This window comes from Dama dama, chromosome 32 (assembly GCF_033118175.1).
Source record: "Dama dama isolate Ldn47 chromosome 32, ASM3311817v1, whole genome shotgun sequence".
In the NCBI taxonomy this organism is placed as follows: domain Eukaryota; kingdom Metazoa; phylum Chordata; class Mammalia; order Artiodactyla; family Cervidae; genus Dama; species Dama dama.
In genome coordinates this window covers 43,010,864-43,037,464 of record NC_083712.1, presented here as the reverse complement: position 1 = coordinate 43,037,464, position 26,601 = coordinate 43,010,864, and the positions used below count along the sequence as shown (strand labels likewise).

Sequence of the window (26,601 nt, the reverse complement as noted above, 5' to 3'; positions counted from 1 at the left end):
GACCCAGCTTGTACTTACTAAGGCAGTTTGTATTTTTCAAAGAAAGTTCCGTGTCACCTCTAATTTTCTTTTGAATATCAGCTGTGTACATGGGGTCTTTGACTGTCAGCCTGAGCTTCAACAGGACTTATAGATGGTCTGTCACCAACTGTCAAAGGACGGTTGACCAGTTCTAGCCAGCCAGGCAATTAAATGCACTTCAAAACGCTTCTTGCCAAGGGTGATGCCTTTTGCGGATATTTGCGATGTTTATTCTCAGTTGCAGTCTATTAGTAAACCTGCATCCTCATAGCAACTCCTGGGGAGGTGCAGAAGACAAAGCCAGAGAGCAAATAAAGGAAATTAGTTCATTATGTAGCGAGAAAAAAAGCTTTCGTTTAAGGTCCTTTGTTGATAGACTTATTGGTCTTTGACGCCTGTTCAGTTTCCTACAGTATCAGATCTGGGCTTGCCTGGTGGCTCAATGGTAAAGAATCCGCCTGCTAACGCAGGAGATGCAGGTTCCATCTCTGGATGGGGAAGATCCCCTGGAGAAGGAAATGGCAACCCACTCCAGTATTCTTGCCTGGAGAATGCCATGGACAGAGGAGCCTGGCGGGCTGCAGCCCACGGGGGTCACAAAAGAGTCAAACACAACTTAAGCAGACCAAACAACAGGACGAGGTCTGATCGTGCTGTGTAAATAATCTGACTGAATGTCCCTTGACTTTTTTTTTTTTTCCTTGTGAAGAGCACACAGCACTGCCACCTTGTTGCCAAAGTTTTGTCTGATCTGAAAGAGCTGAAAAATCCAGAGAGTGCCTGTGCTGAAAAAGAGCTCGCCCTCCCCGTGGGCCGGCACTTGTGAAAACAGCGAGGAAGGAGATAGCACCCGGGGACCGCATTCAGTAATTAGCATAATCACGATGCTCTGTATTGTTCGCAGGGCACGCCCCTTGGCCGGAGCTCCCATTAAGAGGACACCGATGTTGTCCCAGTGAATAAATCCGGTGCGTCTGATGCAGATCAGCGAGTTCCTGCGGGCTGCGCCGGTGCGGTTAATTTTAGCCGGGGGTTTGTTCTATGAGTTGTAAAACTGTTTACCCGAGAAGTTAGTAAGCTGAAATGTGACTTCTCGGCCAGTGTGAGAGAAGCCTATTTTAGACTCAGACCGTGTTGGCGATCCGGAGAGCGGTCTCTGAAGGATTGCAGTCCCCATTTCCTTTGAAAGTTCTTGTAAGTACCGGCTGAATCTTTCAGATTTCTCCTTGTTCTTTTCGCCCTAGGTTCTCCCTCATGTTGCTATCCATTGTCATTTTTTTTTTTTTTTTTTAATCTCTTGGGAAAACGGAGAACTCTGGGCTGAGTGCTTTAGAGGCTTCTAAGAATGGTGGCCAGAGGTCTTTCCTTAAACGTATTTCACTGCAGGAAACCTGCCTCACTTGATTTTCCCAAGAGAAAGTATTTGATTCTTACTATTTTTATCTTTGCAAAAGCAATCTGCGCATTGTTGCATACTTTATCTGTTGAAATATTTGACTGATGGAATGGTGTGTCATTAGCTTTATTTTCAGTGGTGACCTAACTCTTAGAGGGGGAAATTGTTGAAATTGGACTCCTGTTATACCTACTGTGAGCTACAGGTTTATCTACAGATGTAATGGGAGTGTCAAATGTTATTTTGTGAAATGTGTAGATAGTTTTTGTTAAAGGAGAATTTGGTGCCTAAAAATAGACCCATGTCTAAAGAGAAGCCCTTTAAAAAATAAAATAAATTTAAGAGGAGGAAGCCTTTGGAAAAGTAATTGAAATTATCCTCTAGAAGATTGAGTTAGGGATCAGAATTAACCAAAGGTCAGGAAATTCCCTAATCTCAACTGCTCTTAACAAGTCATTGCCAACTTAAGTTTGGACTGAGGAAAACTAAAGATTTTAATGTAGAATCATTTTAATTACGTATGAATCACCTGGCTTGGTTCAAAGTGTGTTTTAATTCACAAGACGCTGACTTTATGCCAAACAACTTGCTTATAACACAGAGCCTGGCAGGAATTACTTTATCAATTAACATGTATATTCCCTCCCTCGCTCTGGGAATGTGGATTTTAATGAAACAGTTCTAATGCTCCCAGGCATCAGGGTTCCATCCTCTGGTCCCAGAGGAAGGCATCCCCTCAGATGCCTTTTTCCATTTGGAAAGCTTTATTTAAAGACTTCTTTGTTACTATGTATTGTCTGATTTTAAATCCCAACAACCCAAGGTGCCAACAATGAAAGGAAATGTTTCAGGGTACATTTAGTAGGAAAAGAATGTAAGAAGGGAAAATAGAACTGAGTTCTTGGTCTATTTTTGGAAGGAAACTTTTTTAAAAAAGCTGAAGTCTTTTTATTGAGCAGAAGAGAAACTTGCCATCCAGATTCATTGTAATTATAACAGAAAAGTCTGTAATGTCATCTTCAGCAGTTGAAGGGACTTCGTTCCAGGATTTCCTTTGGAATATATACTTTTATCCAAAGAAAGTAACTGTTCTTATTCTTTCTTTTAACTGTTAATGAAGTACCATCAGAATCTCAGTGGAGTGTTTTTAGAGGTATACTGTGATTGGGTGTTAGATTCTCCTCAAGCTATTATTCAGCCACTCAACTGTAGTTCAGTCCTGCAAAAAAAAAAAAGCCATGTAAGATTTGTCCATTTAAAAAAATTTAACAGAAGGATGTTTCCCAAGGTGTTTTTACTACGAGGAAGCATATGTTCTTTTAGGAGGAGTTGCTAAAATGCTCGTAAACACTTTCCGAGTGTTTGTTTTCGTGATTTATGTGCCGTGAGAGAGTGATCCAGGAGAGGAGGTGATGTCAGTGTTGGTGTGGGAATGTCGGGAGGGTTTGCTGAAGCAGAGACCCTCCTCCCGCGGCTCACCAGTGCCCGGGGAAAGGAAGGGGTCTCCCAGGAAGGGACGGGGGTCTCAGTGCCCTCCCGGGAAGAGACTCTGGACTGCTTGTGACCTTGACTGTGACCTTGGCCGTGACAAATCGCAGTGAGCTCAACTCACAGTCCCCAGAAGGATGTCCAGATGCTGAGAAACATGGGCAGCTCTGTGGCCTGGGGAAGGAACCTGGAGCCCGTGGCTCCGACCGTGTGTCACCGTGTGTCAGACACGCCTGCGCTGCCCACTACCCCCCTGCACTTGACTCTGCACGTGTGTCCTCCAGCCCTGCTTAAGCTGCTCTCCCTGGCTGCCTGCCCTCCTGTCCTCAGCCTCCCCCTCTTAAAATAGTCCTGGCCCCGCAGGCTCTGACAACTCCTGATCACAGGAGATTGCTTTTCCTGGGATTTCATTCCTAGAGAAGAGCCTTCTGCTCTGAAGCTTTGAGGGGTTTTTGGGAATGCAGAGAGGCACCTTCTCTCTGGGTCCCCTTTATCCTCTGTCGGCGTGGCCAGAAGGGAGCTGAAATGATCTAACAGGTTGCCCTTTGGTTGGGAGCCTAATGCAGGTGCTCAGTGATCACACTTCTAGAATGTTCCTTTCAGAAGGAAACCTTGCAGGAACAGGGCTTGATCCACTAAGTTTTCCACTGTTTCATCTGGCATGAAAGGAGCAGAGAGCAGAGGGTGTCTTCCGCACTGCAGGTCTCGGGCACAAGGGTATGGTAATAGGATCTGGGCCCCGACAGGAATGCCAAGAGCTCCTGGACGTGCTGAGAGGCTGTTGTTATTTAGCATGTATGAAGCACCCCCGGAGCCATACAATGCACAAAGAAGGCATAGTTCCTATACTCCAGGAGCCCACGTGCTCATGTTAGGCGGGATGCGGAGCACGGGCTCGACTTAACACTGAGTGAACTGGCAGAGCCAGGAAGAGAAGAAGAAAAGGAGAACATGTGAGGCGGGGGCGGGGGGGGGGGGGGCCCGTGGGCTGCTTTCGGTCCATCTGGGCTCTGGCCTCATAGGGGTCGGGCAGCCAGCAGTGCCGCCGGGCCCTGCTCCCCTGTCTCTCCCTGCAGCTGGGGAAGCGATGCAGGTGAGAGGCCCCCAGGGCCTGGTGCACGGCCCAGGGTCCCTGGGATGAGTCCCACACAGGGAAGGGGGTCAGGAGTTTCACCTGCACCTGGAAAGCACCTATTTTTCATCTGTAGGGGAGGCAGCTTGATACCATGCACATGCTCAGTCGCTCAGTCTTGTCCAACTCTTTGCAACCCCATAGACTGTAGCCTGCCAGGCTCCTCTGTCCATGGGATTTTTCAGGCTTCTGGAGTGGGTTGCCATTTTCTCCTCCAGGGGATCTTCCCAACCCAGGGATCGAACCTGCATCTCCTGCGTTTCCTGCATTGGCAGGTGGATTCCTTGCCACTGAGCCACCTGGAAGCCCCTGTCAGCTCCATTATTACCGCCAGAAACATCCAGCGCACCATCTAGCCTATGCATGAACCACCTACATGTTCAAATGTATTATAAATGTAAGAAGCATCTTTCTCCATACAGTGATATTTGGGTAGAAATCTGATATTTGGGTTCCAGACTTTCTCTCCCTCTTAAACCAATACACAATTGAACAGATTACTTTGCCCAGTTGGGGATGTTGGGTCAACTGTTACATTAGTTAGAGAAGGGCTCTGAGCTTCTTGGAAGAAAGGCGTTTCCGAAGGTCAGCCCGGCGTTACTGCAGCCCATAAAGGAGTCAGAATGGTGTGAATCAGAGGGCACTCATAAGGCAGGCGCGGGTGCTAGAGGTTAATACCCAGGAGATGTGGTATGAGTCATTTGCCCCTTGTGTTCAACCTCATCCCATCTCTGACTAAGGCTCCAGGCCTAGTTCACAGCCCCACAGCTAAAAGGGCTTCAGGGAGAGCTAGACAGAGAACCTCAGAAATGATTAAAGGGTTGAAAAACCATGCCTATAAAAGATGTTAGGAACTTCTATTATTTAGCCAGGAGGGGGTAAAAAATGACCAGGGGGGCTCTTGAATCGTTGTTCCGGCGTCTGTATTCCAGGGCCAGGGGACAGAGGCCAACTGGTGTCCAGTTCTCTTGAGAATGTAAGGGTTTGGTCCAGTGACGATTAGGGTAGAACCGTGGTTCTCGTGGTGCAGCCAGCTTTAGCCCCACCTGGGAGCTAGTGAAAAATGTACATTCTCAGGCTCCACCCAAGACCTGTTGATTCAGAAACTATGGGGGTGGGGAGGGCCTAGCAATCTGTGTTTTAACTCACTCCCCAGGTGAGCCGGATGAAGTTGGAGGGCCCCTGGTCAAGGTGCAGAGAGAGAAGAGTGTTATAAAATGGGGGATTGGGGTACGGGAAGAGAGAAGCTGTTTTCCTGAAGCCGTTGAAACCTGGGTCTTTGCAGGGTTTTAGTATTCCGTCTGAAGTCAGGAGTTAAATGACCTGTCGGAGTCCCTGCCGGCCTTCCTTCCTCTCTGCATTTCCTGTCACTTCGAGAAGACTAATAATGAACCAGGAGGATTTTGCAATTACTTTTGTGAGCTCAGTAGTTAGGACACTGCCCATGTCAGAGGAGGCGCAAACGAGAGGCCGATGCAGTCATGCTGTGTGGTCAGGTGTCGCCGTCTCTGCTCTGTACAGTGCGTCATTAAACAGACTGTCTCCTCTCCTCGGGGCTTTTCAGCAGCCACGGGTGGGCAAGTTTGAGCAGCGGTGAAAATGGGGGCCCCTTGGTGTTAGCCCGTGGCCCCTCCATGTCACAGGCTGCTGTGACAGTCCCCACATAAGGGGGGACTCGTCCCCCTTTCAGAGGCAGGGAGGCCGGGGGGGAGTGTGACCCTACCCCACTCCCCCATCTGTGTCCCTTGCGCTGCGGGAACACTGACCCTCATGCCTGCACGGGGATTTCCATCTGACTCCTGGAGACTGGAGACAGGGGCACCTCGATGTATTGTGTTAGTGGGTCTCCCCGGAGCCAGGGCAGGGGGGCCCGTTTACCCTGTTGTTTTACATCTGCAGCAAACAGCCAGCCAGGCACAGAGTAGGCGCTTCACGCAGATAAACAGTGAATCATTCCATCATAGTGTCCAAGGCCACAGGTGCCCTGCCGCCATCCATGTGATGAATGACCTGGAGTCTGGCGGCTCGCCATTCGGGCCTCCCAGTCCAGATGCTCCCTCCTAAGCGTCCCTCCCTGCCCTCCATCTTGCATGTAATACAGATGCATCTTAATTTCGTGGTCTTTGCCCTTTTGTACATTCTTCCTGTGTGATTTGCTGGAAGGAGTGGTCTGGGGTGGAAAGCAGAAACTCCGGAGAGTGTGGTCTCTCTGTCCGTTACACCCTGTATGGCGTTTGGGACAATCAGCGCTCTCTGTGATCCGAGTGAAGGAAGGGTTCCCTGAGGATGTGTTCTGACAGTGCTGCCTAGAAAGTGTCACGGTGGGGGTCTGCTGCTGTTCCCAGAGAGGCCATGTCCGGCCTAGGCCCGGCCCGGAGGCCCTCGGAGCTCGGCCCTGAGAACTGGATTGGGGGCATCCTCGGCGTTTGTTCTCTGTTACACGTTTGCAGAGGATTCAGCATTCCTTCAGGCGAGGGGAGTGTGGCACGGACTCCAGTGTGCCCTGTCCCGGGAGGCAGAGGGTGGAGGGGGCAGGTGCATTGTGCGAGGTGTCACCGAGTCCTCAGACCTCATTACGTTGGAGCAAGCTGACTTCTCAGACGTGAGGGCGTGTGCGCCATCCTGTCCTACGTCTGTGTCACACATACAGTATGTGAGGCCTGGTCCATGTTCTGGTTTCACCCCGGGAACACAGGTTTATCTCAGCAATGCAGAAGCAGAGACGGCCGACTTTGAACACCCTGGATCAGCCCCTGAATTGAACATACTGTCTTTTAAACTCCTGAACTCTCAGTAACTATATATCCAAGAGAGGAAATGCCCAGTGGCTAGTTGATTTGGTTCTTCAGGATAGCAGGCAAAGGCTATTTTCATCTCTATACAAAGAAAAGTGATGGAATAGTCTTTCTTTGGGTATTTCATCCTGGCAACAATAATTTTGTTTCTAAAGTAAGTCATATCTAGCCCACAGATGTGTCATTAAAAGTGAGAATGGTTAGGTCATTTGGGATTAGCTTTATCTCATGGCAGTTGCCGAGTCAAAAAAAATGTAACTACTTTGAAAGGAGAGAAAAGAAAAACTCCTTAGTTTGTTATTAGAAAGAATTACTGACCTAATAATTCAATCGAAGATCCCCAGAAACAACCTAATAAGGTACTTGGACCGTAGCCCGCCAGGCTCCTCTGTCCACGGGATTCTCCAGGCAAGAACACTGGAGTGGGTTGCCATTCTCTTCCCCAAGGGATCTTTCTGAACCAGGAATCAAACCCGGGTCTCCCACATCACAGGCAGATTCTTTACCATCTGAACCACCAGGGAAGCCAAATAATTTATGGTCCTGCCCCATAATGCAGCACGCTGCAGCCGTTTGAAATGATGGTGTTGGATGTATATGGAGTAAAACTAGCAGGTTACAAAAAAAACAAACGTATCAGCTCATTTCTTGAATGGAAGATATTTTTAAATGGGTATTCATAGCTTTAATTCCTTTTTTAAAAGGAAGGCATTTATATGCACATAAAAAAGAACGCAGTGCTCCAAATATAACGTCAGTTAGCTGTAGGGATGAGCTCATGTTTTCCCCTGGCTTTCTGGTTACCTGTATTTTAGGCTTTTTTCTTCAGCGAGCATATATTACTTGTGAAATAATGAAAACCTTTCTTTTCAAAACAGAACTGTTGTAATTCATTTTTATTTTGACTTTTTTATTTGATTCATCAGTGGCCTCTCAGTGGCTTACGTAATTAATACCTCCCCCTGTGGATAAAGCGAGTACACCCAAGTGTACACAGAAACAGTGGTCATTTTGCAGGAGTGGGCTAGGAGCTTTGTTCCTTGTTTTACTTTCTCCTTTTCTGTATGTCAGAGAAGGCAATGGCACCCCACTCCAGTGTTCTTGCCTGGAGAACCCCAGGGACGGGGGAGCCTGGTGGGCTGCCGTCTATGGGGTCGCACAGAGTCGGACACGACTGAAGCGACTTAGCAGCAGCAGCAGTTTCTGTATGTACCAAAATTACATTTATACGCATGCATGTTGGGCTTCCCAGGTGGCGCTAGTGGTAAAGAACCTGCTTACCAATGCAGGGAGACGTGGGTTCCATCCCCGGGTTGGGAAGATCTCCTGGAGAAGGAAATGGCAACCCACTCCAGTATTCTTGCCTGGGGCGTCCCATGGACAGCGGAGCCTGGCGGGCTGCGGTCCGTGGGGTCGCAGAGAGTCAGGCCCCACTGAGCACACATGTTCCAGGCGGAGGTGAAAGGCATCCGGCAAGGGTCTGCCGTGAGACCTCGGTGCTCCAGAGGGTCTCTGAACTCTCCCGTGAATCTCTGTTTGGCCAGGTTCAGTGTTATGTGGAGAGGGAAGGCAGGGAGCTGGCAAATAAAACATATTTTTAAAAGTCATTAACTTAGTACACCTAGTGTGAAGATTATCCACTTAGGCCCAGAATAGTGGAGGGTGGAACCATGGCCATGGGCTTTGGGTCATGTTTAGGCAGCACTTATCCGTGTGGCCTCTGCGTGCACCTCGGCAGCGTTAACCAAGGTGATGACGGCATAAGAGAGCATCTGTTGCTAGTTTGCTTCTGCCAGATGTTCCCGGCGTGTCCTTAGGGCCTTAATTGGAAGGGTATTTGGGGGAATTGTTTTGGTACTGGTGGTACTTGACAAGAAATTCTTGAGTCGTAACAGGAGGCCTCCCTTTCTACCCACTTTGTGTGGTGACATGAAAGAATAAATACTTTTGATGGCTGTGGCAAAGGTCTCCCTTTGAAGTCTGTTCAAACACTAAGCCTTGACCAGAATGAATGGATCCATCACCAGGTTCACTTGGGGACAGAGGTCTGGGTTGAGATTGAGTTGAATCCACTTTTAACAAGACTGATAACCTTAAACTTAAAGCAAAAGTGCCTTGGGAAGCCAGATGAATCACTCTATGGCCTAATCTTTGGTTCAGAGCCTTTGTTACTCATCAGGAGTCTCTCAGAGTCCTGGGAGGCCAGAGAGCTGGTTTTTCAGGTTTCCTTCTTACCGTTTTCATCCTTACAAGGAGCGTCTTTCTCCTCATCCTCTCCTTCCTTTCTTCATCATCTTCGCCTCTTTCTCCAGCAATGGTATGGTTGGAATAACCTCGTAATCCTTCTCCACACTCTCGCCTTCCCCAGGAAGAAAAGACACATCCCACGTGGGTTTATCATCTTTTCCTCTGGGCAGGGGGGTGGAAAGGAGCAGTGGGTGAACCATTTAACCCAAATAGATAGGTCAGTGGATGGAGCTCTGTTCCCAGTGAGGGTATGTTGATGGCGGCCACATCAGCGTATCCTCGCTGCCAAGAGGGTCCAAGTTCCGTTGAGTCACAGAGCCCTTCTTCATTCAGTGGGAGCACAGACTCGTATCTAGATGAGTAAGTCGGCAGTTACAGTTTGATTGACAGCAGGCTTTGCCAGTTGATTGGCACGAAGGAAGAGAGCACCTTTTTAGAAGAGGGAAAGCAGAAAAAGTATTTCCTGAGGCTCTAAGCTCCATGAAAAAAGGCAGGAAGCTGATGGCTGTCCAGGGAAAGGGTCACTGAATCTTGGTTTAAAAACTTGGACCGAGTTCATTTTCTCCCTTTTTGTTTTTTTTTTGTTTGTTCATCTGTTTTTGTTTTGTTTTGTTTCTGTCTTTTCTCTGAAGACTGAAATCGGAAGTGAGAAGGTATGGTTGTATTCAGCGTAGCAAGGTGGCTAGGAATGGTAAATGAACTCATCAACGAGTATGAAGGTTTTTAAAAGAAAGAGGGATTGCTTTCAACCTGACCTGAAATTGAAGCGGTGCGGGAGCAGGGATGGAGGCCGCTGGGATGTCCCGTCCCTTTGCGCCTCAGCCTGCCGAGCGGAGTCAAGACTCCCTGGCACCTGGCAGGCAGCGCGCCCACCTCACACCTCCTCTGTCAGGCCTGATTTTTGCCATCTCTACTTCTGTGGACATTTTTTCTGATATTCCCCCTATCTTTTAAGTCATAATGTCTTCAGGCTCTGTGAGCCTTGTCAGTAACAATTAAGGGAATCCAGAATTTTGACTCGAAGAAAAATGACTTGATGTCTAATCCAGAAGAGACTTCTTTGGCCAGGTAGAAAAGCTTGACATTATCACGCATTAGTTGTCGTGCATTATCATGCGAACTATTAAGTACTAGAAGGATCTGGTTTTTAGTTTGTATATGTGTTCTGAGATGAAATGATTCCAGTAGGCGATCGTATAATAAGAAAGATTTGGTGTTTGTCTCCTTTTAAGAACTCAAGTGATCAGTTGGATCTGACTCCAGGTGTAGAAGTTATCTTTTCTTAAAAGGCAAATCCAGTCGCTTAAAAATTTACATACAGCAAAATTCACTTTTTCTGGTGTACAGCTGAGTGAGGTTTTACACATGCTCAGGGTTTTATGGCCACCAGCACAGCCAGGATACAGAAAGGTCCCAGCTCCCCAGCGATTACCCTTGCGCTGCCCCTTTGCTTTCAGACGCTCCCTCCATCCCTTGCTCTCTGAGCTGTGGAAGTAGTCTCTAAGCCCCAGACGTCGTGGTAGAGACTGGAAATCTCACTAGCTAAGGGAGCTTAAGCACAACCTCTGACCAGTAAGTAGCTTATGCTGTCCCATGGGTGATTCCTAGCAAGCCAGACTAAAATGCAAAAATACGCGGGGATGTCTGAGCGGGCACAGCAACAGCCGTACGCTGTAGGCAACGGAGATGTCACCGAATTCGTTCAGCCAAGTAAACAGCCAAATAACAACAGACCTCCTGGGGGGTGGGAGTACCAGTAACCAGAGTTGCTACAATATAAGTTGTCCTTTATAAAATGTCCATTTTTCAAGAAAAAATTATGAGACATGTTAGAGGAACTGAAAGGTGTGATACATACACAGGGGAAATTAGCAGACAGGAGAGACTGCTTTTGAGGGGCCCATTTATTGAACTTAGCAGACAAAGACTTCAGAGCAGCTATTGTTATATTATCTTAGTTCAAAATCTAAAATAAACTATTCTGAAAGAATTCAAGGAAAATTGGTGGCAGTGACTCATCAAATAGAGACTATCCTTAAAAGAGATAGAAAGGATAAAAAAAAAAAAAAAGGAACCAAATGTAGTTATGACACCAAAAGCAAAAGTAAGGATAGATAAATTGGACTACAGCAAAATTAAAAGTTTCTGTATATCAAAGGACACAAGCAATAGAATGAAAAGCCAACCTACAGAATGGGGAAAAATATTTGTAAATCATGTATCTGATAAGGGGTTAGTATCCACAAGGCAAATATATGAAGAACTCCTACAACTTAAACAACAGAAAAATAAACTGATTCAAAACTGGGCAAAGGACTTAAATAGACATTTCTCCATACAGATGACCAGCAAGCACATAAAAAGATGCACCAACAGTAATCACTAGAAAAATGAAAATCAAACCCACAATGAGAAAATCAAACCCACCTCATTAGGATGACTTCTCCTGAAAAACAATAACATAGAAAATAACATGTGGAGAAACTGGGACCTTTGTGCACTGTTGGTGGGAATGTAAAGTGATCTAGCTGCTGTACAAAATAGTATGGTGGTTCCTGAAAAAATTAACAGATTTATCATCTGACCCAGCAGTTCTGCTTCTGGTTATATACCCAGAAGAACTGAAAGTAGCAACTCCAAGGGATATTTGTACACCGTTTTAATAGTATTATTCACAATAGCCAAAAAGTAGAAGCAACTCAGAAGTCCATCAGCAGATGAATGGATAAGTAAGATATGGTCCATACATACAATGGACTATTATTCAGCCTAAAAATAAAAGGGAATTCTGACATGTTGCAACAAGGATGAACTTTGAAGACATTATGCTAGGTGAAAGAAGACACTCACAAAAAGACAAATAGTGTATGATTTTACTCGTGTGATGCACTTAGAACAGTCAGATCCATAGAGACAGAAGGTAGAACTGTGGTGGCGAGGAAGACTGGAAAATTACTATCTAATGGGTACAGGGTTTCAGTTTTGTAAGATGAAAAGTTCTGTAGGTAAATGGTTGTGATTTTACACAGTGACGTGAATGTACTTCATGTCCCTGAACCGTACACTGGAAAATAGTTAAATGGTAAATTCTATGCTTATTTTCATCACAATTAAAACATTTTTTTTAAATGGAAATTTTGGAGTTGAAAAAGTACAGTAATCAAAATGAAAAACTCATCGAGGGGCTCCACAGTAGATTTGCATTTTCGGAAGAAAGAAGGAGCAAATTTGAAGACAGAGTGATAGAAGTTACGTAGTCTGAAGAACTGAAAGAAAAAAAAGGAATGAGGGGAAATGAACAGAATCTCAGAAAAATATGAAGTGCCCCAGCAGGAATATCAGAAGAAGAAGAGAGAGAAAGGGCAGAAAAAATCTGTCAAAGAAGTCATGGCTGACAACTCCCCAAAGCTGATGAGAGACCCTCATCTGCACACTCCAAGTGCTTAACAAATGCCAATTAGGATGAACACAAAGAGATCCACACCCAGACATGTTACAGTGAAAATGTTGAAAGATGAAGAGAAAATGGGAACGCAGAGAGGCAGACGTGACTCATGGCGTCTGAGGGAAGCCCAGGGATGCTCACAGCAGTGGAGGCCAGCCGGCAGTGAGGGGACCAGCGAAAGTGCTAAGAGAATCCTGTATCCTGGAGAGCTGTCTTTCTAAATAGGAGCATTTCCAAGAAAGTAAGAGCTGGGAGAATGCCGTGCTGGCAGGTCCACGAGAAATACTTAAATATTTGAGTTTCGTTCAATAGGCTGAGAGGAAGTGACACAAGACAGCAATTGGAATACATGCGGGAGCTCCAGTAAAGGTGATGAAGTAGGTGATGATAAAAGACAATATATCTGTCTTTCTATTGTCTTAACTGATTTCAAACATCACAGAAGAGCAGCTTGTATCTGGTGGCTTTCTGGTTATTATAAGAAAGCTCCTTATGTTCACATAGAAGCACCTTCCTAGCTCTAAGTTTTCTAAAAGAAACAGACGAAGGGAGCTAGTGACTTGCCCTAGAAAGTTTCTATCTTAATCATACATGAGGAATGAAGCAACAGGAGAACTCTCAGAATTGGGAAATAATTTTCAAAGAAATCTTATAAACTGTCTTTTTTTTTAAGCTTCTGTCTCCATGGTTTTTTGAAGGTGATATCAAGAAAATGCTTATGGTTTCTTAATTTAGTTGTGTTGTTTAGTCACTAAGTTGTGTCTGACTCTTTGGATTATAGCCTGCCAGACTCCTCTGTCCATCGAATTTCCCAGGCAAGACTACTGGAGTGGCTAGTCATTTCATTATCCAGCGGATCTTCCCAACCCAGGAGTTGAACCCATGTGTCCTGCTTTGGTGGGTGGATTCTTTACCGCTGAGCCACCAGGAAAGCCCCTCTAAATTTAGTAACAAGACTTTAATTTCATAGTCTCAGAGGTATGAAGAACTGCTAAATTTTCACCTGACTTACCAACCAAATTTATGGACTCACTGCCTTGTTTAGGCTGCTTTACATTACTATTTTGCACTTACTGGTGGAATTGAATCAAGTTTGAGGCCTTCTGATGAGGTATTTCAGAGACTTGAATGGACTTTGCTCCCTCACAGGGAGAAAAAGTCCAACTAAGTCATTTTAATATTTATTTATTTGTCCTCTCTTGCTTCTGCATAAGAACTATTGCTTAAGAACCTTTGGGATTAAAATAAGAAATACAGGGCTATAAACTGAGCATGGATAATAGTGAAGATAATAATCTTCCTCTATCAACTCTTCCATTTATATTAATGTTCCAGTAATAGAAATAATATGGAGTGGTAGCAGGAATCAATGTTTTTATATGTATCATTCACATTTTTATTGAACTTCCATTATACTCGGAACAAAACTGGCAAATAAATATGTAAGTACCAAGATGTCTATTTATATACATAGTTCCATTTTGAACCGTGGCTGAAAGGAAAGTATTTCCCTAATATAGCTCCTGGGACTTGGCCAAGCAGCCCAACACTTCAGGGCACAGAATAGGAACAAGTGATCCTTAGGTTTGCCAGTTGATAGAAAGGATATTAAGTGATTTGCTCCTGAAAGCAAATCTGTTTTTGGTTACAAGTGAAGAAAAACAGGTTACCTAGACTATTTGGAGGGAATCTGTGTCTATGGTACATACAGAAAGGGAAAGATGTTCAGAGACCATTTCTGTCTGGGAGTGGGCATAGATATATAAGGCTCAGCTGTTCTTGTCCTTGGGTTTCAAGCAACATTGCACCTAAAACACTATGGCAAGGTGGCCACAACCTGTTTTTTAAATCTCCACTGCAGGTAATTCCACATTTCCAGTGGGAGCTCATTTCACTGTGAGGCAACCCATTGAGTTACAAAGTTTTCTCCTCCTGTCTGAGTGTAGCTTTTCTTATTAATGATGAAAGACTGCTGTATCTCCAGTTAGATGAAGAGGGGCTGATAATGCATTTTCCCTCCCATGGACGGAGGAGCCTGGTAGGCTGCAGTCCGTGGGGTCACTAGGAGTTGGACTTGACTGAGCGACTTGACTTTCACTTTTCACTTTCATGCACTGGAGAAGGAAATGGCAACCCACTCCAGTGTTCTTGCCTGGAGAATCACAGGGATGGGGGAGCCTGGTGGGCTGCCGTCTATGGGGTCGCACAGAGTCGGACAAGACTGAAGTGACTTAGCAGCAGCAGCAGCCTTTTCATGACAAATAGATGAGGAAACAATGGAAACAGTGACAGACTTAATTTTCTTGGACTCCAAAATCACTGCAGATGGTAACTGCAGCCATGAAATTAAAAGACACTTGCTCCTTGGAAGAAAAGCTATGACCAACCTAGAAAGCATGGTAAAAAGTAGAGACATTACTTTGCCAACAAAGGTCCATCTGGTCAAAGCTATGGTTTTTCCAGTAGTCATGTATGGATGTGAGAGTTGGACCATAAAGAAAGCTGAGCACCGAAGAGTTGATGCTTTTGAACTGTGGTGTTGGAGAAGACTCTTGAGAGTCCCTTGGACTGCAAGGAGATCCAACCAGTCCATCCTAAAGGAGATCAGTCCTGGGTGTTCACTGGAAGGACTGATGCTGAAACTGAAACTGCAATCCTTTGGCCACCTGATGCGAAGAACAGAGTCATTTGAAAAGACCCTGATGCTTGGAAAGATTGAAGGCAGGAGAAGGGGGCGACAGAGGATGAGATGGTTGGATGGTATCACCAACTCGATGGACATGAGTTTGAGCAGGCTTGGGGAGTTGGTGATTCATAGGGAAACCTGGCGTGCTGCAGCCCATGGGGTCTCAATGAGTCAGACACGACTGAGCAGCTGAACTGAACTGAAATGAGCCTTTACATGGACTCACTGAATTATCCATTTAAAGTGGAAACAACAGATAAAAGCTTTCTTACTTTAACCCATCATTCAGTCAGTCAAATCCCATTTGAACACCACAAGGCACTCGCACTTACACCTCCTGAGGCGATCTTTCAGTTTTTAAGAAATATTTTTCAAGTAAGTCATGTAGGACCTCCTAGATCTTTCCTTCTTTAGGCCAGATCATCTCAACTCCTTTAACTCTATCTCATTTGAATGAATTTTGCTTTTATTTATCCTTTAGAAAAAACATATTCTTATTTACTAGATTTAGCCAGTGCCTTCCCAGAGCGCAAAAGGCTGTGTGGAAAACATCTAAATAGCACAAATGCTTTATGAGCCCAGAAGAAATTTAAATGTCAGAATGACAGGAATGCAGAGGGAGACTGACTGTACCAGTAATGAGGGCTGAGCCCACAGGCTCTGCAGTGGAAACTAGCTGGGAGACAAGAAGTAGGTTCACGTTCCACAAACTCATGAAGGCCGCTGACTGCACGGCTCGAGAGAGGGTCAGAGGTTTCCCCCCGCTCTCCCCACAGGACAATCCTGTGGTTCATGGTTCCAGGCTAAACTGCCTCTTCCCAGTCCTGTGGTCTCTGGATGATGTGCAGGACTCAAGACGTCATCGGACCTTGAGAACGTTCCAGGATGCAGGCTCTGCAGCATTCCTGGTTATCCGCTGTCTTTATCACCCTCTCGTCTTTCCCCATCGACTCTGCCCTCCCGTTCCCTGCGGAGGCCAGGACTTCAAGGCATCCCAGCTCCAGGGCAGGAGCCAGTGTCACTGAGAAGGTCTGATGGATGCCTCCCCAGGGCATCAACTTCCGCTGCTTTCCTCGGGGCACCTCGTGTGGAGTGAGTGGGTCATCACAACCTGCACGTCCAGTGAGGACAGTCACATCTTCAAAAGGACCAAAATCAGACTTCTAAAGTCCCTGGGTGTTCATTGGAAGGATTGATGTTGAAGCCGAAACTCTAATACTTTGGCCACCTGGTGCGAAGAGCTGACTCATTTGAAAAGACCCTGATGCTGGGAAAGATTGAGAGCAGGAGGAGAAGGGGGCGACAGAGGATGAGATGGTTGGATGGCATCACCGACTCAATGGACATGGGTTGGGTAAACTCCAGGAGTTGGTGATGGACAGGGAGGCCTGGGGTGCTGCGGTTCGTGGGGTCGCAAAGAGTCGGACACAACTGAGTGACTGAACTGAACTGAACTGAAAGTCCCTTCAGACTGAAATGTTCTCTACGTCTGTGAACCAAGATAGGCTAAAAGAGTTAATCATACAGGTTATTTCTTGTAGACATTACCCTCAAATACTGTGAAGTACTTGGACTGTCAGGACAGTTTCTTATTCTTATTCAGTCCTGGCGGCCAGAACCCCCAGAGACTCATCAGAAAGGTGAGGGAAGAAACCAGAGAGGGAGCAGGTGTGACCAAGGAGGGACCTTCAGACTCCCGTACACGGGAGGCCCCAAACCACACAGAGACCCGTGCCCCCAGGGCTCAGACAGGAGCGGAGAGACAGCCTTGAGAGTGAGAAAGAGAAATCAAGAGAACAGAACTGTTCAGTGCAGCTCAAGCTGTGGGTTGTAAGGAAGAAAGAAATCTCTGAGAGGCCGAGAACAGGCAGATTCATATGAATCATCTTGATTCATAAGAAATTTCATTTTCATGTGAAATTCATTTTGTTTACTAGGAAAAACTAAGCTTATTTTGGTGTTACATTCCTAACTTAGGGGGGAAAAATGTACTTTTCTTTGTAGTGTTTTGTAGGCATTTTTTTCAATAATACAAGTAGTAACTGCTCCTGGTAGAAAATTTTAGTAATATGAACAAGTATAAAGAACACCCGGAGAGAGTCACTCTAAACTTGGGCCTGTTTCTTTCGTCCCATGACTGCTGCATTCTTCAACACAGCTGCAAGATGGCCTCAGCCGTTTTGTGAACTCCTTTTTCACTCAGCATTATCACTATGTTCCATTGTCATGTAAAGCTCTCACATTACACCATTTCAGTGACTACATAAAGCTTCATCTTTAGAAGTCACCCATGTTTCCTCAGCCATTCTCCTGTCTGGCTGAGGAGAGTTAGGTGGTTTCCTCTTTTCTCACGATGATAATAGATGACACCAGAATAAACATCTTTGTACGTGAGTGTTTATTCACATTTCATATTATTGGTTTTTTTTAGCTGTTGAGAGTCACGTCATAAAGAACACCCGTTCCCCGCCTGCCTCCTCCTCGTTCACGGTAGAGGACCTGGCTGGCCCTGCCTCTGGCCCAGCCTGGCAAGTGTACGAGCAGCATTCTGCATACGAAAATAAACACCGTCACTCGGAACTGTGTAAATCACTTCTGACTGTACTCACGGGGGATGACATTACAGGACTGACTTTAGAATTTGCTGTTGAAGTTGCAAACAAGGTGACACTTTTATTGTCTCGTCCGCTCGCTTACTGTAACTGACCTCCCGGAAACTGGTACACGAGGTGTCCATGAATTAAACGTCACGCATCTCCAGCCCGTGGCCCTCCACAGACGTGATTTTCAGCCAAAACGGCTTGTGTTTGCCCTGACCTCAAATGTTCATGAAATGCCCTGACCTCTGGCTCCCGTGGAAGTGATGGAGACTTGTCTCCACGGGAAGACCCGTGCTGTTTTCTCTGTAGAAGCGCTCGATGCCCATCCTGAAGGGCGGTCAGTGGGCAATCCCAGCGGTGGGCCGCCTTCTCTCATCTCTGACCTCAGAAAAGCTGTGTCCAAGTCCCTCTCTGGAGGACTTCCCTGTGATACAGCCCCTCCTCTGGTCTTGTTAGCTGTTTGCTTCTCGGTGCCCCTGTTGGGAACAGGGGCGACGCCTTGCCCCTGACCCTGATCGCACTGGCTGGTCACACTGTGTCTGGCTGGAATGTTCCTTCTTTCCTCGCTGCTCTTTCTTTCTTTTTTTTTTAACTGTTTAGCTTTTATACTTCATCCCAGCTGGACAGTGTGGCAGGAAGGGAAAACACCAAATCTGACTTGTATTGTTTCCCCCTCACCAAGCTCTGTTGAGGTATAATTGATAAAGTGGTAAGATTATCATTTAAATATTACAATATGAAGTGTACCCTGTGATAATTTTATATGTTTTTATACATATATATTGCAAAAGAATTCTTCCCATCTAGTTAATTAATGCATCCATCACCGCACTGCGTTTATATATTCCAGTGTTATTTTCTAAGCAGCTTTACCGAAGCATAATTTACATACAGGCAAGCCCACCAGTTGTCAGGGTACAGTTGCATAAGTTTTGACACATATGCATAGTAATAGCAACTACTCTGGAGAGGACAGAGTCTCCTGTACAGACGTGTGTTTCCATTTCTCTCGGGTCAGTGCTCCTCAGAACGGGACTGCTGGCTTGCTTTAGGGTATGAGAAACCCCAGAGTTCTTTTCCAAAATGGCTTTCCCATTTTGTGCAGACTTTTTTTCCGAGCACTTTTGTGAGTTCTTTTCTCTCTAACCCCTTCACCTCCGTCCACCCCTCCACGTAGTTGCTGAGCCTTACGGTGTGTGTCAGTCTTTCGGCAAAGACAAGGCCAGAGTTTGTGCAGCAGGAAGAAGAAGAGCAGCCCTCGAGGGAGGCAGGGCCGTGTGAGTGAGGAAGACCCTTCCCGAAGGGTTTTGGACCCTTACGCTCTTATTCTCCCTGTGACTGCCTCGATAACCAATAACTTCAAGTTGCTTAAAGCCAACCACAACTCGCAAACACTTTGAAAGAAATGGATTTGACCCTGACAATATTCCAAAAAGTCCACGTGTTATTACTACCCCCCCACCCTTTACCGATGATGAAACAAGACTTATCTGTGGTCACATCGCGGGTTAGTCGCAGGGCCAGGCTCAGGCCTCAGGTTTCCTGCCCATTGCCCAGGGCTTTCTCTGCCGGTGACGACAGGTTCCCCACGTGTGGACTCCCCGTGCTGAGCTGGGACCTCGCACACCTCTTCACCGACGGTGCATGGACATGAGTTGCCCAGGGCAGCTGTAGACTGGGGTGGACCGGGGTGACCTGTCCTGGGCTCGTCCCCTTCTCCAGGTGGGAGAAACAGGTGCTCCTCTTTAATAGTAGAGAGAAAAGGAGGGGGCAAGGACACTCAGGGCTGGGCCGATGTCCTGGCCTCTTCTGTTCCACTTTGCATCATTCACTTTGCATGTCTTAGGTCGCTGTTATCAGGCTGTGTGTCCATGCTCCATCCCCTGCATCCTCCACCTCCGTCCCCCTGTTCCAGGTGGTCCCTAACCTTCTGATGTCATTTCTTCCCCTTCTCTCTCCCTCCTCCCTCCTCATCCCCTCTGCCCCTCGCCTCTCCCCGCCTCCATCAGGATAGCACCCGTCTGCCTGTCTCCAGGTGTCTCTGCTCCCAGTGCTGGATGGCTTATCTGGGAACAGGCCCTTTAAAAGGGAGTTGAGACCTGTTTCAGACCCTTCCTAGTAATACTTCAGTTTTTCATCATTTATGTGAAAACATGAAGTTCAGTATTTTCTATCTTAAATATACTGTTACTTTTTGAACTATTTTTTACCTTTTAGAAAGAAAGTGAAGTTGCTCAGTCCTATCCGACTCTTTGCAACCCCATGGACTGTAGCCTATCAGGCTCCTCCGTCCATGGAATTTTCCAGGCAAGAGTACCGGAGTGGGTTGCCATTTCTTTCTCCAGGGAATCTTCCCGACCCAGGGATCGAACCTGGGTCTCCCGCTTTGCAGGCAAACGCTTTACTATCTGAGCCACCAGGGAAGCCCTTTTACATTTTAAGCGTGTAAAGTCAACAAGCTACTCAAGAAGAATGTTAACAGAGACTCTTTATGACAAGGTCTGCATCCTGAATGGTGAAAAAAATGTTTGTGCTTGCTGCACCGTTTTCTGCAAGATTCCAAAAGTGAAATCTTCCATTCTGTTGAAATATCACCAGGGAAGAAAAAATCGTCATCTTTACATCTTATCCGTCAGGCTCACCAGCAGGTAGCAGGGTTACAGGATTTTACATCCTGCCCCTGAAGGAATACATCTCCCCCGACGTTTTGACCTATAAGTGTCAGAACTCCCGATGCAGTGTGGGCTGCCAGGAGAGCAGGCTTTTCATTTTCAGAGAGTTGTGTGTGTGAGGTACCTGGGGCCTCAGGAAAGGAGTTGGGAAATTACTTCAGAACCCCAGGTTTTCTGCGTGGGGACCTGGCTCCTTCCTGTCGCCTGTTGGCAGGAAGGCCTGGCCTGGGTGCAGCCATGAGCCTTCGGAAAAGGTCCTCACGGGCCGGAATGACACAGGGGATCCTGTCCTGGTATCTGCTTCTGAATTCTGAGCCGGAGGATGGAGGCAACTGTTAGTTATGACTCAGCTCATGTCAGTAAATAAGATTAAGCCTCATCAGGACCATGCCCTACTGAGGCTGTTTCCTAGCAGACCCAGGAAATAAGACCTTTTATAGATTTATTGAATTCCTTTGGCATCACAGGGGCAGGAGGAGGACTTGGGTGAAACATGATGCTAGCTCAGCTAGCGTCCTTCAAGATCAGGGGTGTTTTTAAAAAAAAAAACTGAGTTTGAGATTGGCAGGTGAACTGATAGAAATAGGTGTGTACTTGGGGGGAAAAGCCGGAAGTCATCTTTGGGATTCTTTTCTGCCTGAGTCTGGGTCCCCGAACAGCCCACAGCCCACCGCTGTGGATCTGCTTGTCTGGGGAGGGTAGGTGCCGACTGGGGAGATGGTTAGACCCCAGGCCGGTGGAGGGTGGGGGGCGCTGGAGCAGGCCTTTGCTGGGAGGGTCAAGGGTCTCCTGGGTGTCACCGTTGGCAGCATTTCAGAGCAGGACCCCCCTGATCCAGGCTTCTCTACGCACCAAAATTTATTAAACGCCACAACTCAGCAACATTCCTGTTCTTAAGCAGTGTACAAACCTGACTAGAAATATTCTGAGAATGTTTGTTTTCACGCTTCTGTAAACATTCCAATTCCCAGGGTGGGGAGGAGGGTGTTGGGGAGAGTTGAGTCAACGCTGACAGAGAAAGAGAGCCTGGAAGCCTCCACGCAGGAGCCCTGGGGGCGCGGCTCAGAGCCGAAGGCCCAGGCACCAGGCCGCGCCAGGGTGAGCTGAGTCGCCAGCTCACCAGGGAAAGGCAGGCTCTTGTGAACATGACCCGTCTGGGACACAGACCTTACGAAACCCTCAGTACTTCTTGCAGGAGTTCGAACTCTCGAGGGCTCTGCTCCTACAATGCAAGAGGTCGGGGGCATCTTAAAACCGACGAGCATCTTGTAACCCTAGGTCTGTGAGTCCGGCCATTTAGGGGTTTTCACACTCGGCCAAGGAGAGGGAAGAGGAAAGCTTGGTTCCAGCCCACCTCCTATCATGTCCTGACACTTCTCAGAAAAGCCCTTGGAGGAGAGGTAGGAAGAACAAGGCGTTTGCTGGAGGTCTTCTGATCGGCGTCACCCCAGACTGAGCATCACCGCTGAGGAAGAGAGAAGGCGTTTTCATTGTTGCTCCTACACTCAGAGCCTCTGTCTGCAGGAGACCCGTGAATGCACATGTGTTTCCATCCAATGCCGCCAGTGTCACGGCTAGGCGTCCCCGTCCCAATATCGAGTAAATATTTACCTGTAGTCTTTATTCCGATTTCAGTTTTTATATTTAAATCTTTCACTTGGGGTGAGGTAGGAATTCTCACTTTTTCCTTCCTTCTAGATAGTTAGCAGCTGACACGTTGGCCCAGCGTCACTTATTGACTTACTGAATAGGGTGAATTTCCGCCCTGATGTGATCAATCCCCCCCCACCCCCCACTTCAAAATTCTACTTTCAGACACGAGCCTTCTGGTCAGGCCTCGGCCACTCTGAATTTGGCCACGTTCTTGACAAGCTACCGCTTCCATGGTGGTTTTCCGGCCCACCAAGGGCTGTTTCAGCAGTGCGACCCTCTTTTTCAATGCATCCTGTTGTGTAGTTATTTAAGCACTTCGTTTTGCCCGTGTTGGACAAAAATCAATGAAGAAAATCAAAGTGTTGGTACTTGCAATAGGAAGTAGGCTGGGTAAATATCACGCAAGATGGAAATGATTTGGTCTCTTAAAAGGGGCAGGCCTTTCTCCTCAGCCAGGTGCTTTGGAACTTCGGGGGTTGAGTGTGAAGGAGAAAACACAGACGTAATTGTGGAGATCAGCTGTCTAAGGTCACGGGAGTGGCAGAGAGAACCCCTGCTCTGAAAGAGTGCTGGGGTACCACAAAGACTATGAAACCCTCATGAAGCAAACTGGTCCGAGGGCCCCGCCTCACCCCGGGTGTATGTCGGTGTCCAGCCGTGAGCTGTGCCCAGACCCTGCCCTGACACCTACCAACCAAACCAAGCACAGCGCAGATGGGAGAACACTCCACCCGGTGACTCCTCAGCCCAGCTCCTGTCTCCATCCCCATGATGAGCCAGCACTGCGTCCTGGCGGCATCAGCCACCAGAGCCCCTCTTTCTGTCCCTTCTCTGCCCCTTGTCAGCACCCTGTCCCCAGCTCAGGACACCCCATCTGCACCTGCGCCGTGCAGGGGCCTCGGAGGCAGTCTCCCCACGTCTGCTCCTGCCTCTACCTTGGCCCGCCTCTGCACTGTGGCCAGGGGCCTCCAGGAAGGAGAGCCTGAGCACGCCAGCACCCCTCTAACAGAACCCCCCAGTGTTAGCAGGTGGCCACCGGCAGTGTGGTCCAGCCCAGCCTCCGTCTCCCCCCTCATGCCACTCGTTCCCAACTGGGAACCGCCTGGAGTGACCTGCCCCCCCCGTCCCAGGTTGACCCCCCCATCCTTAGGTGGAAGGGGACCCCCTCCTGCTCGCACAGACCAGGTGCCCCATCTCTGTGCTCGTGAGGCTATGTGTATGATGCGGGCCTCCCCCTTCAGCACCTGTCACACCTGATAGTCTGACGTGTGTCTGTTGATGAGCATCCCTCTCCCATCCTGGACCACATCCCGTGTCACTCAGCATCTTCCCGGTGACGGGCCCACCAGGGCGCTCAGTAAACAGCATCCGGTACTGTCCTTGTTGGCCTCTGGGCCCCCTGACCTGACCGACAAGGCTTCCTCTAGAACTATTTGTATTTCAAGGTAGATAATATTGGCCCACACTGGTTTGACTTTGTATTTTCATTTATCAACTCAGCGTGGTCTTTCCCCACGTCTCCAGAGTCATGTGGGCTACAAAGCTTAGAAAGTGAGAAGGTGGTCTCGGCACACTTCCTGCTTTGTCCTGGGCCTGTCACACTGCCAACACGTGTGGCTGCTGCGTTTTGATTATTGTTCCTAAAAAGATGGTTCTATGTTGATTTGTTTTTATGTATTATTTTAATTTGGAAAGCATGTCGACAACAGTATAGAGTTTTGGGAGGAGAGAAAAGATTGATCTCTACTCCTGCTTGTCAGCTCAGCCATTGTTAACTTTTAGTGAATTACCTCTGGGTCTTTTATATACCTTTTAACATTGCCACAGTCATAGATAGGTACATAAATTTTGTGTCCTGCTTTTTTCCCTTAAATCACCTTAATGTTGACTGATCGTTATATTTTATATGATGTGGTATATGAGGCTAACTCAGTTCAATGAGCATTTATAGGGATCATTCTCAATGCTGAGAACCGCTCAAGTACACAGACGTGGTACTCTGTATAATAATAGAACACCACAACTCCGAAGCTTTTCATGACATTTTTCCTTCACAGATGTTTTAATTCTGTGACATCACCTCTTCATCCCAGGAAGAAGCCTGTGCAAGAGTTTTTTTCTTCTTTTATCTAAGAGCTTCTTTCTTCACTTACTCAGCAGCTTGCTTAGGGCTTATCCCGTGCCAGATGCTAGTCTGTGTGCTGGAGACACAGCTGGGAATCCCCGTGCGTGAAGCCAGATGGGAGGGAGTAAACGAATGAATGAGGTGGTCAGTAGAAAAGGCAAACAGTTGGGTGAGAGAGAGGGATAGTGGCATGGGTGGGGGGGCGGCACTGCTGTTAGACAAGGTCGGGCCTGCTCCGGTGGTGACGTCTGGGCAGAAAGGGACTTGGAGCGGGCGGTGAGCTGGCAGAGAGGCTGTTTCTGGCCTGGGGACCAGCAGGTACGAAGGCCCTGAGCTGAGGAAGCTGGCGGTTTTCATAGAAGAGGCAGGAGCAAGTGAGGGGAGGAGGTGGGCAGGAGCCGAGGTCAGTGAGCCCAGGCGGGCTTGGGGGATAAGATGAGATCTGGCAGGGGGTGATCTGGGGAGGAGGAGTTGCAAGGAAATCTGAGGGGAGGTCTGAGGAGATATGGGGGAGCCATGAGAATATATGGGGGGAGGCCCGGGGAGATATAGGGGAGCCCTGGGGACATCTGGGGGGAGCCCCAAGCAGATCTGGGGGGAGCCCCGGGGAGATCTGGGGGGATCCCCGAGCAGATCTGGGGGGAGCCCCAAGGAGATCTAGGGAGGAACCCTGGAGATTGGAGCTCCCCCCCAGATATTCTCAGGGCTCCACCATACCTCCTTGGAGCTCCCCCCAGATCTCCCTTGGGGCTCCCCCCCAGATTTCCTTGTGACTCCCGCCCCAGATCTCCCTTGTGCTCCCCGCAGATCTCCTTGGGGCTCCCCCCCAGATCTCCTTGGGGCTCTCCCCTGGATCTCCCCAGGGCTCTGCAGAGGAACCCTGAGGACATCTGGGGGTGCCCCTGGGGAGACCTGGGGGGGATCTCCCAGGCTGTGCTCAGGCCTCTGGCTATCCCCAGGTGAGGTGGGAGGCGGCGCATAGTGACTTGCTCTCCCCCGCACGCTGACAAGGTGGCTCTGCTCCAGCATCCCCATCCTGCTGGGAAGCGCCTTCAGCTTCTGTCTCCCCCATCACCCTCTAGAAGGGTCACTTCATGCTCAGACACAGGTTTGGTGAGCTTGGTATGAAGTATGTATGTGAGCAGGTGCACAAGGAGCCACACCCCACAGTGTCCCAGCTACGCTGGGGTAACCCTGCTCCAAGAAGTTAGGCGTGTTCCGTGTATCTGATGAGCTCTGTGACTCTGAATTTCTCATTTCTTTTTCTTTTGCTCCTCTGACGGAATTTTTTCTGTCTAAAATAAAGGCCACATATATTCTACAGATTGTGTAGAAATGTACCCTAGTAGGACTTCCTGTCAGTCTATAATCATAAAGCATGATCACCCTCTGAAGTTTTAGAATCAAGCCTTTTTTGGTGGTGGTGGTGGGGGTAGCAGTTAGCCTGCTTATAATCTTCCTTGCACTGCTTTATGGTCAGGTCGGCCACATGCCTGCGAAAGTGAGGGCCCATGAGTCGTCTCCAGACGCTTCTTCCTGAAAGAACAGACCATTGTCGCCCGTTCCTCGGGGTGACTAATCCCTTTTGTTGTTTTTTTTTTTTCTGACACAGGAGGAGCCCTCACAGCTTCCCCAGATCAGGAGGGAAAATATGGAATGTGTTTTACCGCTGACTGAACACAACCCAATGAACTGTCCTGACAGTAGTTTGAAAACCAGCAGTTAGCAGTTTGTGCAGTCCCAACATCACCCGGCACTTTCCAGAGCAGACTCACTGTTCACAGGACCTCTCAGCCTCACGCCCCGTAGGACCTCACGCTCGGCCAGTTTCAGAGATTTCCGCACAAGAAAAGCACCCGGCACCCCACGTCCACAATGGCGATGGACGAGTACCTGTGGATGGTCATCTTGGGTTTTATCATAGCTTTTATCTTGGCATTTTCTGTGGGTGCCAATGATGTTGCCAATTCGTTTGGTACTGCCGTGGGCTCGGGCGTGGTGACCTTGAGGCAGGCCTGTATCCTGGCTTCCATCTTCGAAACCACCGGCTCGGTGTTGCTGGGGGCCAAAGTCGGAGAGACCATCCGGAAGGGCATCATCGACGTGAACCTGTACAACAACACCGTGGAGACGCTGATGGCCGGGGAGGTCAGTGCCATGGTCGGTAAGTAGCCTCGTCTTCCCGCCCGTGGGAATGTGTCCACTGACCCACTTCTCCACCCGACTTCTGTCATACCCATAAATGAGACTTTTGCTTTAACTTTTCAAAAGCTGGTTTGATTAGTTGTTTTTTTTTTAAATAGGAGTATAGCTGATTTAGAGTATTGTGTTATTTTCAGGT

At 47.7% G+C, this 26,601-nt stretch overlaps 1 protein-coding gene across 5 annotated transcripts in view; it reads left to right on the top strand.

Annotated features, from left to right (window-relative positions):
• SLC20A2 (solute carrier family 20 member 2) overlaps positions 1-26,601 on the top strand; it is a 108,906-nt gene that overhangs the window by 31,027 nt on the left and 51,278 nt on the right. For 3 of the 5 annotated variants that reach the window (XM_061134645.1, XM_061134643.1, XM_061134644.1), the window contains one exon: positions 25,873-26,424. In XM_061134645.1, the coding sequence (XP_060990628.1) occupies positions 26,136-26,424 (289 nt within the window). In that variant the 5' untranslated portion in view covers positions 25,873-26,135. Of the gene's footprint in view, positions 1-700; positions 1,216-21,922; positions 22,082-25,872; positions 26,425-26,601 lie in introns of those variants that run through there. The other 2 variants (XM_061134646.1, XM_061134647.1) reach the window with 2 other exon arrangements.